Source organism: Glarea lozoyensis, assembly GCF_000409485.1.
Source record: "Glarea lozoyensis ATCC 20868 chromosome Unknown GLAREA18, whole genome shotgun sequence".
Taxonomy (NCBI): domain Eukaryota; kingdom Fungi; phylum Ascomycota; class Leotiomycetes; order Helotiales; family Helotiaceae; genus Glarea; species Glarea lozoyensis.
Window position 1 is genome coordinate 167024 of NW_007360992.1, and position 16637 is coordinate 183660.

General features: G+C 47.4%; 6 protein-coding genes across 6 annotated transcripts; 4 read left to right on the forward strand and 2 right to left on the reverse strand.

Moving 5' to 3' along the window:
- Positions 1-134: 134 nt before the first annotated feature.
- GLAREA_12288 (uncharacterized protein) lies at positions 135-561 on the reverse strand (the record flags this gene model as incomplete). Its single annotated transcript, XM_008083070.1, has 3 exons — positions 135-174; positions 224-326; positions 429-561. The coding sequence occupies 3 exons, from the start codon at positions 559-561 to the stop codon at positions 135-137; spliced, it is 276 nt and encodes a 91-aa protein (XP_008081261.1).
- Positions 562-1401: 840 nt separating this feature from the next.
- GLAREA_12289 (uncharacterized protein) lies at positions 1402-3549 on the forward strand (the record flags this gene model as incomplete). The annotated part of the gene is made up of 3 exons (XM_008083071.1): positions 1402-1759; positions 1811-3242; positions 3291-3549. 3 exons carry the CDS (start codon positions 1402-1404, stop codon positions 3547-3549), a joined length of 2049 nt encoding a protein of 682 aa, XP_008081262.1.
- A 732-nt stretch (positions 3550-4281) lies between these two features.
- GLAREA_12290 (Zn2/Cys6 DNA-binding protein) lies at positions 4282-6899 on the reverse strand (the record flags this gene model as incomplete). Its single annotated transcript, XM_008083072.1, has 4 exons — positions 4282-5305; positions 5364-6114; positions 6201-6699; positions 6750-6899. The coding sequence occupies 4 exons, from the start codon at positions 6897-6899 to the stop codon at positions 4282-4284; spliced, it is 2424 nt and encodes an 807-aa protein (XP_008081263.1).
- A 1897-nt stretch (positions 6900-8796) lies between these two features.
- On the forward strand, positions 8797-10994 carry GLAREA_12291 (Zn2/Cys6 DNA-binding protein; the record flags this gene model as incomplete). Its single annotated transcript, XM_008083073.1, has 6 exons — positions 8797-8872; positions 8921-8940; positions 8988-9088; positions 9143-9364; positions 9411-10016; positions 10067-10994. 6 exons carry the CDS (start codon positions 8797-8799, stop codon positions 10992-10994), a joined length of 1953 nt encoding a protein of 650 aa, XP_008081264.1.
- A 584-nt stretch (positions 10995-11578) lies between these two features.
- GLAREA_12292 (uncharacterized protein) lies at positions 11579-14223 on the forward strand (the record flags this gene model as incomplete). Its single annotated transcript, XM_008083074.1, has 4 exons — positions 11579-11624; positions 11678-11788; positions 11846-13998; positions 14053-14223. The coding sequence occupies 4 exons, from the start codon at positions 11579-11581 to the stop codon at positions 14221-14223; spliced, it is 2481 nt and encodes an 826-aa protein (XP_008081265.1).
- Positions 14224-14795: 572 nt separating this feature from the next.
- Positions 14796-16613, forward strand: GLAREA_12293 (Glucocorticoid receptor-like (DNA-binding); the record flags this gene model as incomplete). The annotated part of the gene is made up of 2 exons (XM_008083075.1): positions 14796-16460; positions 16509-16613. 2 exons carry the CDS (start codon positions 14796-14798, stop codon positions 16611-16613), a joined length of 1770 nt encoding a protein of 589 aa, XP_008081266.1.
- Positions 16614-16637: the final 24 nt, after the last annotated feature.

Sequence of the window (16637 nt, forward strand, 5' to 3'; positions counted from 1 at the left end):
CAATTGATGCACACTTGACCATTGTCCCTCTCCAGACTTTAATAGATTTTGAAATGTTTTTATTGTGTATAGCTACCGCTGTTGGGCGCTTCTATGATCCGTGAACTCCGCGATTCCCATTTTCCGTTTTGTAATCAACGTTTTTTGCTGGCCTCGACCTTCTTGAGCTCTTCCCTACATTACGGTTAGCAGGTTCATCTTGCACGACCTGAACAATACTGACTTCAACTGCGCAGAGAAATCTTCACTGGTATCATCATCATCCCAGCTCTCTTCCCACAGATGTGTGTTGTCCCCTGGCACCTCAGTATCTTCCTTCGTCCAATCTGCAAACCAAATGTTAGCCCTTGCCCTTGCTGCAATGCCAAAGATCCCCCCAACCCATACTCGCAGATATCGAGCTTGATTGGGAGGTCAGAGAGACGTACTCTCTACAGGGAAATCCTCAAACTCATCATCCTCCTCCAGGGCAGCAGCCGGCTTTACATCTTTCGCAGCATCCGCGGTCTTGTCTTGAGTGGCTTTATTCGCAGCAGCGCCTGCTGAAGGTGCTGCGGACATGATGACGAAGCTCTTACGATGATGGTAGAGTGATAGGATGTTGAGAGATGTGGAAGGGCGTCGTATTCGCGCTCGTCGTATGCGGTAAATGCAGCTTTGAAGCTTCAAGATGCGTGACGTGAAGGTTGATGGCTTGGAGGCGCTCCGGACCTGAATTCGGGGTGTTAGTTTCTGGAAATGCCCCGTGCTTCGGCGCGTGTCGCTAGGCGGTAGCCTTACTAAAGTTCAAAGCGGCAGCCTGTATCTAACAGTCCTTGGCAGAGGAAGTGAATATCGGACGCCGCTTTCCCAGCTGCATCGCTGAGTGAGCTTTGGAGCAGTGACGACTTGCTGACTGGGGCATCTACATAGTGGGGTTGTTTTCTCACTACAATGACTGGATGTTGGTTGAGAAAATGTTAGACTCTTGTCCGGTCATTGTGCTTTGAAAAGCATATTTATACAGCTCTGCCTTCTCAGCCAATTCGGAGGCTGATTAGACACCACCAACTACAACTGTTTGAATTTAATTTAGGCTCTCCCGGCTGTGTCTTCGCTGACCTTGTTGGCTCCCCGAATCATCACATTCTCCGAAGGTATCACACGACTCAAAGACCAATAAGTACCCATTGACGCCAGTACGCCTTGTGCTTCAAAAGAGATTCCATATAGAAATATTCAAGCTGGACGGTCTGTGAATCAAACTTGATGAGATAATTCAGATCAATCACTCGGAGGGTCGACGATTCGATTAGCTCCATGATATAAAGCCGACTAGCTCCGGGGAAAGAAGTTGCCACCTACTTCATATACCTTTATCAAAGTGTTTCGGCCTTTCACTCATTGAGTCAATCATTCAAAATGGCATCATGGTTCAGATCAGCTGTGAAACACCAGCCAACAATGGAAGCGGAAGAGGAGGACAAGCATTTAAGACATGTCGAAACTGCATTGTTACAACTTCTCAATGACGATATCGATGAAGCAGACAAGATCCTGAAAGAGCATGAATCTTCATATCACTTCTTAGGTCGGGGAATCTCAAGTTTCCTGAGTTCCATGCTCGGTGGCGAGAAAGAGATGGTCAAGGAAGCCTTGAATAAACTGCTCGCCTCTGAGACTAAGAATTGGGATGATATGAAGAAAGCTCAAAAAGACTCTACAGCTTACCGGTCAAAAATTTATCCTGCTGGAACGGAATATCTTTTGTGTTATTGTGGTAAGTCAAAACATTCTTACCATTTGACTTCAACGCTAAAATTATATTCAGTTTCACAGCTTACGTCTGCCATTTGTGGAGTTATGAGTGGCTCTGTTACAGAAGCAGTCAAAGGGTTTTACAAGCTGAGAAAAGCTTTTCAAACACTTGATGGTATCCTTCAGATTGAATCCGAGTACTTGAGAACAAGAGTGGGTAATGTTTCAAAAACATCACTTCGCGGCGGACCACCTCCCGCCACGACTACTCCTAATAAAGTGAGAATATCTCATGACCTCGGGCCAGACAACGAAAAAATCGATCCAAGTTCGAACGAGAATTCGAATTTGAGTGATTTAGATGAATATGAAGTGGTCGAAAATGAGTCGGGGCCAGCATTAACAGCAACCATGGTCCAGTCAAGATTACTTGAAATCGATCCTGCTTCTGTTGGAATAACTTCCCATACCGACATTTTTATACACTCAGGTGTACGACTCTGTTATGGAATGCTCCTAGTTATCTTTTCAATGATCGAGAATCCCCTTTTCACCAAAATTCTTTATATTGTAGGATTTAAAGGAGATCGCGAGCGCGGAACTCGCTACTTGTGGCAAGCAACACGGTTCGACAATTTCAATAGCGCTATTGCTGGCATAGCGTTATTAGGATACTACAATGGACTAGTTGGATTTAGTGATATCCTACCAACAGATTCTGGCGCCGAGGACGATCTCACAGGCTACCCAAAAGAAAGATGCCGTGCTCTATTGAAAGATATGCGAGCACGCTACCCCGAATCCAAACTTTGGCGTATGGAAGAAGCACGAATGCAAGGGTTTGACCGCCAACTTGGAGTCGCTATCAAAATTCTGGAATCGAACGCGGAAAGCAAAATGAAACAAATCGCCGCTATCAACCTCTTCGAAATGTCTTTTACAAGTATGTTCATGCACGACTACGAACTCTCTATCAAATGCTGGATGAAGTGCGCGGAATTGTCGAAGTGGTCACCTGCTATGTACGCCTATCAGACTGGTATTTCACATTTAGAACTCTACCGCGATTATAGGATTTCTGATCCTGACCGCGCTAAGAAAGAAAAGGCTTTAGCGGAGAAGTATATTAGAAAGGCTCCGCCATTAGCAGGGAAACAGAAAGTCATGTCTAAAGAACTTCCATTCGATACATACATTACACGCAAAGTCCAGAAATGGGAAGACCGTGCAAAGAACTGGAAAGTAGATCTCGCGGACGCTACCGGGGTTTCTCCATTTTCGGAAATGATATATCTGTGGAATGGATCGAGGAAACAGAATCAGGAAGAATTAGAAAAGAGTTTGAAGAGCGTACAGTGGGAACGCACGACTCACCCCGAAAAGTTCGAAAACGATGTAGATGAGAATGCCATACATGCATTAGTCGCTTCTTCAGTCTGGAAAAATATGGGCAAATTCGACGACGCAAGAGCAAGTCTGCAGAACAACATCCTTTCACATGACCGGTAAATTTGTTCCCTTCCTCCCTTTAACACACACTAACTTACTCGCAGCCAAATCTTCAAACGCCCTCTCTACGACGACTGGACGCCCGCCTCGGCGCACTACGAAATCGCGTGTCTCGACTGGGCTGAGAAAGATCTACCCACCACTTCCCCCGATGAGCATAAGAAGAAAGTGCTTTCGTGCGAGCAGGAGTTGTTGAAGACGCAGAAGTTTGAGCAGTACGTGCTTGATGGACGGTTGAGTATGAAGGTTACTACGAGCTTGGTGACAGTGAGGAGGTATAAGGGGATTTTAGGAGTGGCGTGAAATGAGGAGGTCGAGATCGTTATAAAATGTATGTGATCATGGCGTTTTTGGGAGGGGGTGTTGATTTGGACTTGGGGGTGTAGGGCTGGATTGGATAGAGGGTTTATAGCTGGTACATACTAAATGTCGATACAATAGATGATATTTACACTTTACTCTCGTATATAACTATCCCTTTACGTGAACTTCTGTTTGACTACGCCCACAGCAGCCATACTAACCTCGCAATAGACATCGTCCTAGCCTTGACGGAAAAAACCAGGTAACTTCTCAATATCTGCATATCATCTGCGAACCAAGTTCGTTAAACAGAGTGATCTTACCCTCACAAAAACTCACATATACCATCATATCACTATTCTTATGGACGCTTCATGTATTGAGAACAATTCAAACCATATCATTAAACCGTAACATCATGTTTACTCGTGACTCTAAGCTTGGTATCACTACCATTCCCCAAAACGCCGTCACCAGCCCACTCGTAACCTAAAAGACAGTATTCTCCTTGTTTTCCTGGGCGCCGTCTTTCCCCATGACGGCGTTGTTCGCCTTTTCACAATTCCACACTGTGCTGAGCCAGATTTCGTTCTCTATCTGTATCTAAATGATACCATAGGCCACAGCTGCTATCGCTATGAATTGCTACATTTTCTGGCTGTTTGTAACATGGCTGGCTTGGAAGCCGCCTAATGAACGTTTGCTCTCATTCTAGGTGAGATGGTTGTTCATTTACATGACCCCATTTTCAAATTTCAGAGGTGCATTAGTCGCATATTGCGTCGTCATATTCATGAACTGATCAATCTCCGCCATCCCATCAGTCTCTAGCGTCTGCATGAGTTCGATCTGTTGTTGACTACTTAAGCTCCCTTGTCTCATATGGACATCGTAATCTTGTTCCCCGAATGCAAAAGACGAAAAGCTGAACGTTGAGTTGTTCATCATGTAAGCAGGATCTGCAATTCCTGGATTGATGGCGTGGGCTTGAGGCTGTGGATGAGTGTCTGGCATCGGATTCCAGGAGTTCGCAAGTCCGTGTGTTTGGGTGAAGTCGGGTGGAAAGTAGCTGAAACGACGATCTGATGACCTGCTTGATGGCCCGAAGATAGAGTTGGACCTGAAGGCGGGCTGCGGTGGCGGCATGCTGTAATCATAACGCGGTATCTGCTCTGGCATCTGATTGAAGACATACCCGAACTGAGGAGGCGGTGTTTGGAAGGAGACGTGAGAATGGGCCATAGAGCCATTGGTAGCGGAAGAGTGTTCAGAGGCGGAAGGTGAGTTACCATCAGTAAGGGATGCGGGAGAATTTGTTGATAGAGAAGCTGGTGCTAATGGTTGTTCCTTGTGCTCCTTTACAGATTTAGGTGGCGGCACGTCGTAGCTCCTCAAACATGCTTTCGCCAATTTTGAATACAGCTGCGAAGCTGCAGCAGTGCCAGGCCATCTCTCTCGGCAGCTTGTTATCAGCTCCAGAGCAATATCCACAACTTCTTCTAGTTCGTCCTTGGTATGCAAAGCTCGAACCTCTGGATATGAGATGGACCAGAGGATGGTATTTATCGATTGAAAGACTGTCAGGAGGAATATCCATGTAATATCCACCATTCCAGCCTCGACTTGTTTGCTAGAGCTTTTCACGTTTTGCGCTGAAGCATCATAACACATTATCGCTGATTTGGGTACTGGTTTTGGAACCTGTGGTGACGGTCTTCGTAGCGTTACTATCATAGTGTTGTATCGGCTTGAGAACCTGCAAAAATATTAGCAAAAGGTTATATTAATCAATGCAGAAGGCATCAGACATGTACCATGACTTGCTCCACGATGGTGTCTGCGGACAGGAATCGAGCCAATCTTTGAGCTTCTTCTCCATATCAGCGTACCACGGATGGTCTTCATTTCTCGGCTCCACCCGTTTTTTCTGGTATAAGACTCTCCTTATCTCAGCTTGCAAAAGTCTCATACGGAGGAAATGTATCGCCACTGCCTTCTTCTCAGAAACAGGCCCAGATAGAACACCATCTTTAGTGATTAGCTCATCGTCCACCATTTCAAAGAACCCAACGTCAAAATGATCCTCCCCAGTCGCAAATGCATTCGGCCGGCCCATACTATGCGCAAGACCCAGCTCCATGGAAAATATGATCCAAGATAGTCGACGCCTCATATCGAGCTGTATTGGATTGACCAGACCTAGTGACACTCCCTGAGTGATGGTCTTCTCCTCCGCCAAACCAAGCTGTTGACAAAGTCTCGTAGCTAGACCCACGATGTAATATATCGCAGTTCTCGTTGGGGTTAATAAAGAATACTGGGCTACCAGAATTAAGCATTGAAGCGTCCTGATGTCTTTTGGGCGGATGACCTCCTCCATGTATGCCATGGCTGCAAGGTAATAGCTGTCTGCAAGTCCGGAATACTGAGCATCAAGTTTTTGCATGCTGATTGCTAATACCATTCGAAGAACGAAATTCTTGTGCGCGTCCATGCTCCCGTCATAAACCTCCTGGAGGTCCTTTGCGAATGTGGGTTCATGCAAGGTAGGCGAAAGATATTGAGCTACATTGAAGTAAGTAAGCTATCATTACACCCAAAATTGCAATATATTCGTTTAAGAAAGAATGGTTGCCTAAGATTTGACTAACCCTTTTGATTGAAGACCTCGATCAATTTGTCTGTAACAAGACGGCTTGGAAGGGTCGGAGCCGGCACCGCACTGATCATAGGATATGACTTCTTCCTGCCGGACGATGTTTCTGGGGATTGGATTGGCGGCCTTCGTTGACGCACTTCGGGCACCAGTTCACGGATAGTCCTCGAATCTGTGTATTTCTTTGCTTCCTCCATTACCAACCTTGTCATCGCTATACCACTAGATGGCCCCAGAAACCTGGGTGTCTCATCATCCTCGCCTAGTCGGATTAAGCCTCCAGGCCGCACGATGTCTTCAGGTTTTTGTGGAAAGCCTTCCTCCTCAGTATATTGTCCAAGCTCTGCTTCTAACGCTCGAACTTTGTCTTGCAACTTTATCACATATGTCCGCGGGATTTTCTTCCCCTTGCTCGTGTCAAAGTACTCGCACAATGCGCCTGCACGTTCGCAAGGCAAGCAGCGTGGGAGGTTTGGGTCGCATCTTGTTTTCCTCTTCGACTCGTTAGTGCTATTCCGCGCAATTAAATTAGGACTGTATATACCTGTCGGCATCTACAGCATGCTGTCAGTGTATGTGCGATCCGAGGAGCACCGTGGTCGTCGCTCTCATGGCTGCTTTCCCGGAATGCCTTGGCCTCTCGAACTTGGTTGACCGAGCTTTGCGCCCGCCGGAACAGATCTGCAGCATCCATATGAAATGTCAATGTAGACTCTGCTATATTCCTGGCTACTGTACATCTAAGTTCTCCTCCTCGCAATTGCCAGCATCGTCGGGGAGTGTTTGCGGTGTATTCAAATAGCTGTGTCTCTGTGCTCGTGTACAAGAGCAGCCGACTGGGGATGGGGGCGCGAGGCTCGAGGATGCAGAGCGCGAAAGAGTTTCAGGGGATTTCCATCTGAGTTAGTCAAACAGAAGGCTTTCGTTACGCCTCAGGGAGACGTATTAGAGTACAAGTCGGTACGTGTGATGCATCCTGAGGGTCTGCGAGTGCGAAGACGTGGGATTGAGGAGAGTGAGTGGATGTCCAGCCGGGGGTCACTCGAGTAAGGGGAGACGAAAGTCACCCCGCGGTTGATCATTCGGGCGTGGGAGAAATGGCTCGAATGGGCCAAGACGATTACAGGACGTTAGGAGTCTACTTCCAAGTAACTCTGAAGTATATTCAGACGAACGATTACGTGGATATTTGCTTTAACTTTTTAACTTTCATCAGATCACCCCCTTGAATGTGTTGAATTCGGGGCTCCACCAGAGCGCCGAGCGCACCAAACAGCATCTCATCAACTGCTTACCCTGGGAAGCTGTTGTAGAACGGCCTCCAGGCCATGTACTCGACGTGGTAACCTGCCTCTGCCTTACCAAGTGCCCTTTGCAGGCGCGCACCTGTGGTCTGCAAGACTGCGTGTCTGCGCAAAAGTTGGAGTATTGTGGATGCAGACGGCGTACAGTAGCAGCTCGTCTGCCGCCCGTTTGGCATGTGAGCAGCCAGCCGATGCGTGAAACAAGGGCCAGGAGTTGCAAGCGTTGCAAACACCTTCCTTTGGAATACCTACCCATTGTTCGACTTGGTCAATTGAGCGCCTCTCGATCCCGCAGGAGAGAACCTGCAGCCACGACAGAGAAACCGTGGGCTAACCGAGACGAGCTTTGTCGTCAGGAGGCTTAAGGCCGCTGATATCAGACGAACCTTCAGGTACAGCATTCTGGCGATAACCTCATCTGTCCTTCATTGTAGTCTTAGGACTGGCGTCTTCCTACTCGAGCATAGGCTAAAAGTGGTCGCCCCTCCACACAAGCGCGATCGAGGCTCTGTCAAGTGGAGTGTGTTTCCACTTACAACTCGGCTTGGAAACGCTGAACATCTCAATCCCAAACTCCCGACTGCTGGTAGTGTGAATGCTGCCGAAGCTGGCCACTTATTACTTACTCCGTCCAACCTCTCGTCTCGTTGACATCACCAGACAGATCTTCCTTCGTCTAAAAACCAACGGTCATTAAACTCCGAAGGCCTCCACCACAAAAGCCAAGTCGTCAGAAGAATCTGACAGGGCGTTTCGTTTCAACCCCAGTCTTCGAGGGCGGATTACGGAGGGCGGAAGCGGATTATTCGACCCCAGAGTCCATGGTCCAGAGTGCGGTCGCCGGCACTCCTTGAGGCAGAAGCTCAAGTTAGAATTACTGGAACATTTCGGCTCTTTGACACATTCCGGTATTCCAACTTACCTACTCGGCCACTTCGAATCATAGCAGCTCAGCTAGATTGTAAGTTGGTGTCTGTAAAAGTTGGTTGAAAGCAGAGATTCAGATGATTAGCTTGTGTGGCCGCGTGGATCAGTACAGGAATCGTTGACCACAATCGACAACATCAGCCACGGGGATAAGTCATCCTCAGTTCGATTCAAGCAAAACCTAAAACGATTCGAAACGATTCGCATCTGTTTCGTTTCTCCTTTCTACCAGAAATACTCCGACCACGCTACTCCCTGACTATCCGCAGTGTAGTTTTCAAACTTCGAAGATGTAACTTTTGAAGTTATTATATACTGCAACATCACAATTAGTCAAATCGAAGTGCCACCTAGCACACGATGCGTAGAACAACTCCAAGTGCGGCCGATACACCGTTATTGAGAGTCTCGAGGCCGGTTTCCGCGTGTTCAAGATGTAAGTCTTTCTTTCCGCATTAAGAGGAATCTATGTTAACGATATCAGGTCGCTCCGCTAAGATCAAGGTATGAAATCTCCTTGAAAGAATCAGAAATTAACTAATAGCCCAAAGTGCGATGGAAAGCTACCTGCCTGTACTGCTTGTGAAAAGTCTGGACGAGCCGGCGAGTGCTCAAGTGCTAACGATCAATTTGCTAAGGGTAAAGAGCGAAGGTCAGGGACTAGATTTTCTCGCTTTAGTTCTCATAGCTGATTTTTTGCTCCTAGTTATGTCGCCTCCCTGGAATCCCGTGTGGAAAAGCTGGAAAAGAGAATCGCATACGCAAGGTCTCGTAAGGCCTCCGTTGCCATGCACGATGTGGATGCACCTATTGAGATACCGGACCGAAAAGACTCTTTAGCAACAATCAGAGCTGCTATACACGGTAAAGCTGCTCGAAGAAGAGAGGCAGCCGATGTTAATGAGCTTGTTTCCGATTTTGGATTTCTGTAGGTGGAACTTACAGCCTCAAAACTCCCTACTTATAGTGCCTAGTTCAGTCAACGCCACGACTCGAGACTTTGAATCTTCGACGACCAATATGACTTTTGGGCGGCTGATTCTAGCCGCTACCAATCTCGAGGTGGTGCCACACCCTGAACCATTCTCACTACCGTCCAGGCCAGCCGCTATGGGATTAATTCAATATTATTTAGATAATGTTTTCTCAATATTTCCTGTCTTTTCAGAAACAGCGTTACTCAACGCTCTTGATGCCATTTATCAGGAAAATGGGCGACCTGTGACTGATTTCGAACACTGGCTGTTCTATATGGTTCTGGCGATCGCCTGCACAGGACAATCTCGAAGTAACCGTGATGCTAGCTACATGGAAGCCATCACTTGGGTTAGTCGAGCATTGCAATACGCCGACAAGGTGCTGATCCCTGGCTATGTTTCCCAAATACAAGCTTTGGTTCTACTGGTCCAATACTCAATGTTGGATCCAGCTCATTTTGATAGTTGGCAGCTTATTGGATTTGCTTGCCGTGCCGTTGTAGATCTGGGCTTCCACCAAGACCCACCAAGAGAGCAACAGACAGATAAAAAGACGTTAGATATGCGGCGAAGAGTGTACTATTGCGTATACTCTCTTGATAGGTAATTCAGACACATCATCACGTAGAAATAGAATGACTAACTTTCAGCAGATCTATTAGCATGGTCCACGCGCGAGCGTTCTCGTTTACCGACGATTCTACCAGTGTGGATTTTCCTTCCTGGGCACCTGCGTCAGGCGGAGTTTCACTGGCAGGTCAACATTCTTTAGAGCCCGCCGGTCTCTTGTTTCAGTTGCGAACAGTGCAATCAAGCTGGTACCAGGAACTCTTCCAATCTAGCCGCGTTCCTCTCCAGAACCCAGTACAATACCTGTGGCAGACTTGCCAGGAAATGCGTGATTGGTCCGAGTCGTTTCCAGATAGTCTCCCTCTGGCTTTCAAGGATTACTTTGATCTGGAATTGCTATACAGCTACGTATACTGTCTCGCACCGTCTTGCCGAATTCAGACGACCACCCAATATGGGAGGACTTTAATATTTGAGTACAGCATTGCATACATGCAAAAAATCTTTCCAATCAGCAAGGACCCAATAAATATTGCGTTTTACACGTACCACGATGCTTTAAGGGTTTACTTTGTTGGAAGCCAATTCCTTGCAGTCCTGATTGAAGATACGGATCAACTCCTCAACGGGGTGCTTCCTTATAATCCAACGGTAGTCGGCTCTCCTCCACCACCTCCACTACCGATAAATACTGGGGTAGACAGTATTGATAGAAGCATAAACTGCATAACGCACATCAAAGAGACTCTCAGAACCTTTGGTCAGCGTTGGAACAACTCGAAAGCTCTACTATCGAGCTTTGAAGCACAATCAGAGCCAATGGTGTTGGAACTGCACCAAAGAAGACGTCGAATCAATGACATGACACGGCCAAGTCATAGTCCTCCACAGTTCCTGCAGCAGCCGAGCTTTGAACATATCCGTACGCTATCTGCTGAGGACTGGGCTCAATCCGGGAGGTCCTTTGCCAACAACGGCATGCCAGGTGGGCAAGGACGAGGAGGGCTTTAGCGTTGACTTCCTGTCATTGTCTATTTCTACGTAACGAGATAATGATTAACGTTCATGGCCAACGAGTATGCGTCGCTCGAATGGGTTGAGACTGGCTTTCCGCAACTTTCAGAGGTGTGGCAGTTTTGGTTGAGTTGCTTCCGACTCTCTCGACTGCCCCGCAGAATCTCTAGGATAATGGGGCAAATTTTAGTTGTTAATGAATTGCAGTTCCATAACAACGATAGCTTGCTCGGGCTTCAAATGTCTAGTATTCTGCACCCTACACCACGCTTCAGTTCTCATTTTCTGATACTGTACCTTCAAGGGCGGTCGCTACTTCCCTCTAATTTCCTCTCATCTTAGAAGCTCCTTCCCAAGTAACCAAGGATGCATTACCGTCGACTTCCCTTCCGTTCTTCTGCCAGCTCTTACTCTGCAACATATTTTTAGGCATCACGCCTTTCTTACCATCGCCATCAAGGCATTTCTTACTGAATTATCATCACTACTTTGACGGCCGTCAGCATTCTTAATTCGTGTCAGGCCTCTCGTTATTTCACTTCGTTGTATTGGCATTGCAGAGCTAGGTGATGAAGGAAAACATGGATGACTTGCATACTTCCGTGAAGCATCCAGACAACGTCTTCGGTATGATCATATGCCACAGTTACAAGTGCTCGAGCCACGCTGATAAATCTCAGCTCTTCAAGAAGAGGTTCCGCCTCCTGATTACTACGAGAAACAGGGCCTAATGCTACAAAAGCACTTTGATTCTCAAATACCAGACGGCCATCTTCTAACAGCCCAGTGTGGTAAGCGAACTTATTATATTCATTTTCGTCAAAAGACAGCTGACAAGTCCTTTTTAGATAATCCGAACGGCAATCTACTCCCAGTACACAACAATGAAAAGCGACGGTGTACTTTCGTTGACTTCCTGCACTACCGCAAATTGAGTATTCTGTACGGATTCTGTCTGGCAATGATTATATCAGTGATCGGAATATCAATCTTTCTCGTGGTCACACACCATAGCCTCCTCACCAGATATCAGAATCCGGATTTGGCTCCGCGCGACGGCAATTCTCAACATGGCTTTCACTCTGTCATCGGTACCTACAGCCCCTCGAACCCGGCAAAGATAAAGCGTGAGAACCCTACGACAGCAACCGAGCAAGAACCCTTCGAATCACATATAGAACAATTAGATCAGATAATAGAAGTAGTCGGGTCGCAATTCGATCAGATTGTGGAGAATATCCCACAAAAAGATTGGCCGAAGCTGGAGGAATATCTCGTTGCAGCTAGGGACGTTCTGAAGCTCTTCATACGTGACAATTTCTTTTCTGAAGGCTGGTCATTCACCGAAGAGAATGTCACAGAGGTTGCGAAGAAACTTGAATCTCGCCTCCGCCAATCGATTGATCTGCCACCGCTTCTAAAGATGGCAAGAAGGGAACTACCAAAACAAAAGGCCGAATCCGCTATTTCCAGGAAATCTTTTTCTAAGGTGTCCGAAGCATTGCCACCTGCGTTCGACGAGTCTTGCAAGTTGGCCAAACACTCGCGGTTTCCGGTGGATAGTGATCTTCTTAGATCGATTGGCTTTCAGATTGGAGTTTACCCACAAAGGGAGCAAGAGCTTTTGGTCACAACAGCTTCACAAACTGTTGTCAATCTCCTTAACAGCCGCCAAACTCGATTTTGTTCTACCGACGACTTGGAACATTTCGCTTCTAAAGTAGCTTCCAAAATCCGAGAGTCTATCACGAGGAAGCGGTGCCGCAACGAGCCTAAAGACTCAGCCAAAATGGAGCTAGCAATTTTCAGACTCAGGGTTACCGCTGTGATGTTCCACCACTACTACCAGATGGAAACATTACAAAGCTACACGAAAGTCTTTGTCGATGCATTTCCAGTATTGACTCAACAACACCCTGCGCCGGAGGTGGCTGATTGCCTTCTTCAAGGTATATTAGAACTCGTTAAACTATCGCAGGTCACTACCTTCAGACAATACCAAAAGAGCTTGGACGACATGTTTTCCTCGCTGGCGTTTGCTACAAAATGGCCCAAGGAAGAGTCTACTCATGTGTTCTCTCAGCCTGCCTTGGTCTTGAGCACATTCTTCAGTTCGTCTGAGAGTGAACGAGTCCAGCGCGTTGAAGATTTAGCGAGGGAGCAACTTCAGCAAAGGGGCCGGACGGGTTTCGAGACCACTCAGGAGCTTTCAGGTTGGGTGGAGTATTCTTCAAGGGTATTAGATGACCTCGAACGCTATTTCACCCAGTTCTTTCATTCGGTGAACGAAATTCAAAAAGAGCACTCAATACATTCCGAGAAATCAGACGCCGCCAAGGTCGTCAATTTGCGAAAGCGTCAAGACCAGACAGACCAAACCGACGAAGCAGACGAGACAGACGAGGGAGATGAGACAGATCAGACCGCCCAGACAGATGAGAGAATCCAGACAATCCAGACACCCCCGACGGATCAGACAGACAAAACGGATCAAGCAGATCAGACGGACCAGACAGGACAAACTGTTGCCCCAGAAGCACCCCCAGAAGCACCCCCAGAAGCACACATTAACGGCATACTTGTAGACGGGATCGACACTCCCACTGCAAGCCTAAGGAAGCCGAAAGTTTGGTGGTCGACTACGGGCATTATTATCATGGCTCTTGTTCTTTCCTTGGTCATCTTTGTTATCTTTTGGGTTTACATCATGAAGTGCTGTTTTCGACCCTCAGAAATCCGGAAAACTGCCGGAGCGCAAGAATACCGTGTATGTAGGAACTGTTCAAGGCCGTGCAACTATTCTTCGAGAACCTGCAGCGGCTGTAAGCAGCCTACCACCAAGCCCAAGTTCAGCGACAACTGGGTATGGCGTTGGGGAAAATCGCAGGGAACTTCACTACCCGTGACGGAAAAGACGCGAAATAAGCCATACAGGCCACGTACTGAAGAACCTATTATTTGTCTGGACGGCGCTTGTGATGAGATGTCCCGGGGCAATGAGGTAAGCCATTACTTGATACTTCTCGTCAAGTATTCCGCTAATAACCAAATGCAGCTGAAGGTCGCAAAACGTCCAAATGCCACATATTATCTCGCGACGCTAAGGTTACCGAAAGCAACGTTCCATACAGTCAGAAAGTATAGTGGTATTGGTCCAGATGTCGATGGGATTGCTGAGGAAATGGCAGCAACTGAAAAACACATCAAATGGGGAAGTACTGTCTAAAGTATCGTGCTAGATATGTGTATTGAACGGTGTGTATGTCTGTCCATTCGAACGGCGCCGTGTACGAGCAGGGCACTGGGCTGGAAAATGCCAGAGTAGGGTTGAAGTTGCCAATGGCAAGAAGAAAACATTCGCTAGTGTCCAAATTTAATTCCATCTTTTAGCCGTCCAAAGTTTACATTGTAGGCAGTTTGGTACTTTCCATATTGTTGTTGCCCATTCCGAGAAGTGATTTGCGAGGTGGTGGTTAGCAGCCCAATTGAGCTGGCGGAGAGGTTGAAAAACTACCCTAGTCTCAAAGCGGTAAGGTGTCATTTCCTGAGATTTGTCGCGACGCGACGGATTGAATGGATGGAACCAACAGTGAATAACCTCGAAATCATTCACCGCACGCATCACTCTGCGATATAGACTCTGCAATTGGGCGGCGCAATAAACAAACAGAAGTAGCTGAAATTATTGTGTTGATCCGATCAAAAGCCGGACTCTTACAGCAATCCGCGCATCCCTTCCAAGAAGCGTACCTACCGTCGCCTCAGTGGGCATGATATGTCCATCAAGTTTTAATCACAATGGCGACAAAGAACGTTAACCCGCCACAATCCTTCATATCCAGCTATGCGCCGCGACTGCGAACATATGCCAACCCGCTACTTACACCTGTTATCCAACCAGCCGTTGCTCAAGCGGTCGTTCAGTCAAGAACTACAAAGAGAGGCACAACAGCTATCAACTATGCAGAAGATGGGTACGACGATTATGACGATGATGATGACGATACTCGGAGGAGGCCGACCGGTTTACGGAGCATAAGACGAGATGATTCGGGTCAGGGCAAGCAGGATCCGTCAGAAAAGGTTGGGAAAGAAGCTACAGCGCCGGTGGAGGTCCAGGGAATTTGGAGAGACTGGATGAGCAAGACGAGGCCCTCAAAATCGGATATGCAGAATTTCGCCCAAACAACACTACCATTGACACTTATACCCATCTGTATCGATCTCGAAATTCCCGCTTTCATTCCTCAAGCACCTCTCCCACCACCCCAGGGAGTTGGTTTCGGTCAGATTGACACATCACTCGCGGTATACAGAACGCAGGAGACAACTGTACCGTACAGGTTGAAAGACATCTTTCTATGGAATCTTCACGAGACCCTGACTACTACCGACCAATTCGCCCAATGTATGGTGCAAGATCTGGATCTACCCAATCGTGCCATGTATGCCGCGGAAATTAGCAAGCAGATTCGAACGCAGCTGGAAGAGTACGCAGGTGTAGCTCTACATCCGTTATTTCATACACAGACGTCGGCAACCAACGGCGCAGTCACAACTATCAAAGCTGCTTCCCGGGATGTGTCTGCGACGCCCGCAGCGAGTGGGAACGCAACACCTCTACGAAATGGCTTAAGCCAATTGAACATTGTTTCCACTCCAAAAATTGAACAATCCAACCAGGAAATCAGAGCCACCGCGGCTAGCATCCCACCGGATTCTGACGACTTTAATCCTGATGACATGTACCGTTGTATCATTACATTGAATGTTAATCTCTCCACATTCCTGTACCAAGATAAATTTGAATGGTCATTACTACACCCACCAGGCACGGCGGAGATGTTTGCGAAGCAAACATGTGCTGATATTGGACTGCCTGGGGAGTGGGTACCAGCCATAACCCATGCGATCTACGAAGCTGTATTGAAATTAAAGAAGGAAGCCTGTGAAAGTGGTGGCATTGTTGGAGGATATAGTGGCGAGATGCCAAATGATGCTGCCCATGGTGCGGAAGCCGGTTGGAGATATGACAATGAGCATTTAGCGGATGAGTGGGAACCAAAAGTCGAACAGCTCTCGAAAGAGGATATCGAGAAGCGAGAAGGCGATCGGGAACGGCAGATTAGGAGGCTTCGACGAGAGACGGCTCGCTTCTCTTCTACTACCGGGATGATGGGAGGCATGCCATCAGGTACAGAAAATAAGGGATATTTCGACGAGCCATCGGAAGAACGGATGGGTAGAGGGGAGCGTAGCAAGAAAAAGAGACGCTTCAGGAGTTTGAGTCCAGTTGGTCGATCAGGCACACCTGGCGGAAGAGGGACTCCGGATGGAGGTGCTGCCGGCTATGGTGGAGGTAGCTCTATGACCGACCAGGAACGACAAACGTGGCGATGTAGGCATTGCATGATTTGGGCAACTTCGGTTTGGGCTGTCCGTGATGGTCCCCATGGCTTCCGAGTAAGTTGTATCGTTTGTATTTGTAAATCATGAGCTAACATATCCCAGACTCTGTGTAGCAATTGTGGCTTCCTTTACGAACGAGATGGAAAGCTTCCTAAGTTCTCGAAGAACTTGCACAAGGAAGACAAACGTGCAGCTGAATATCGATGATTCGAAGCCATAGCGGTCTTCGGC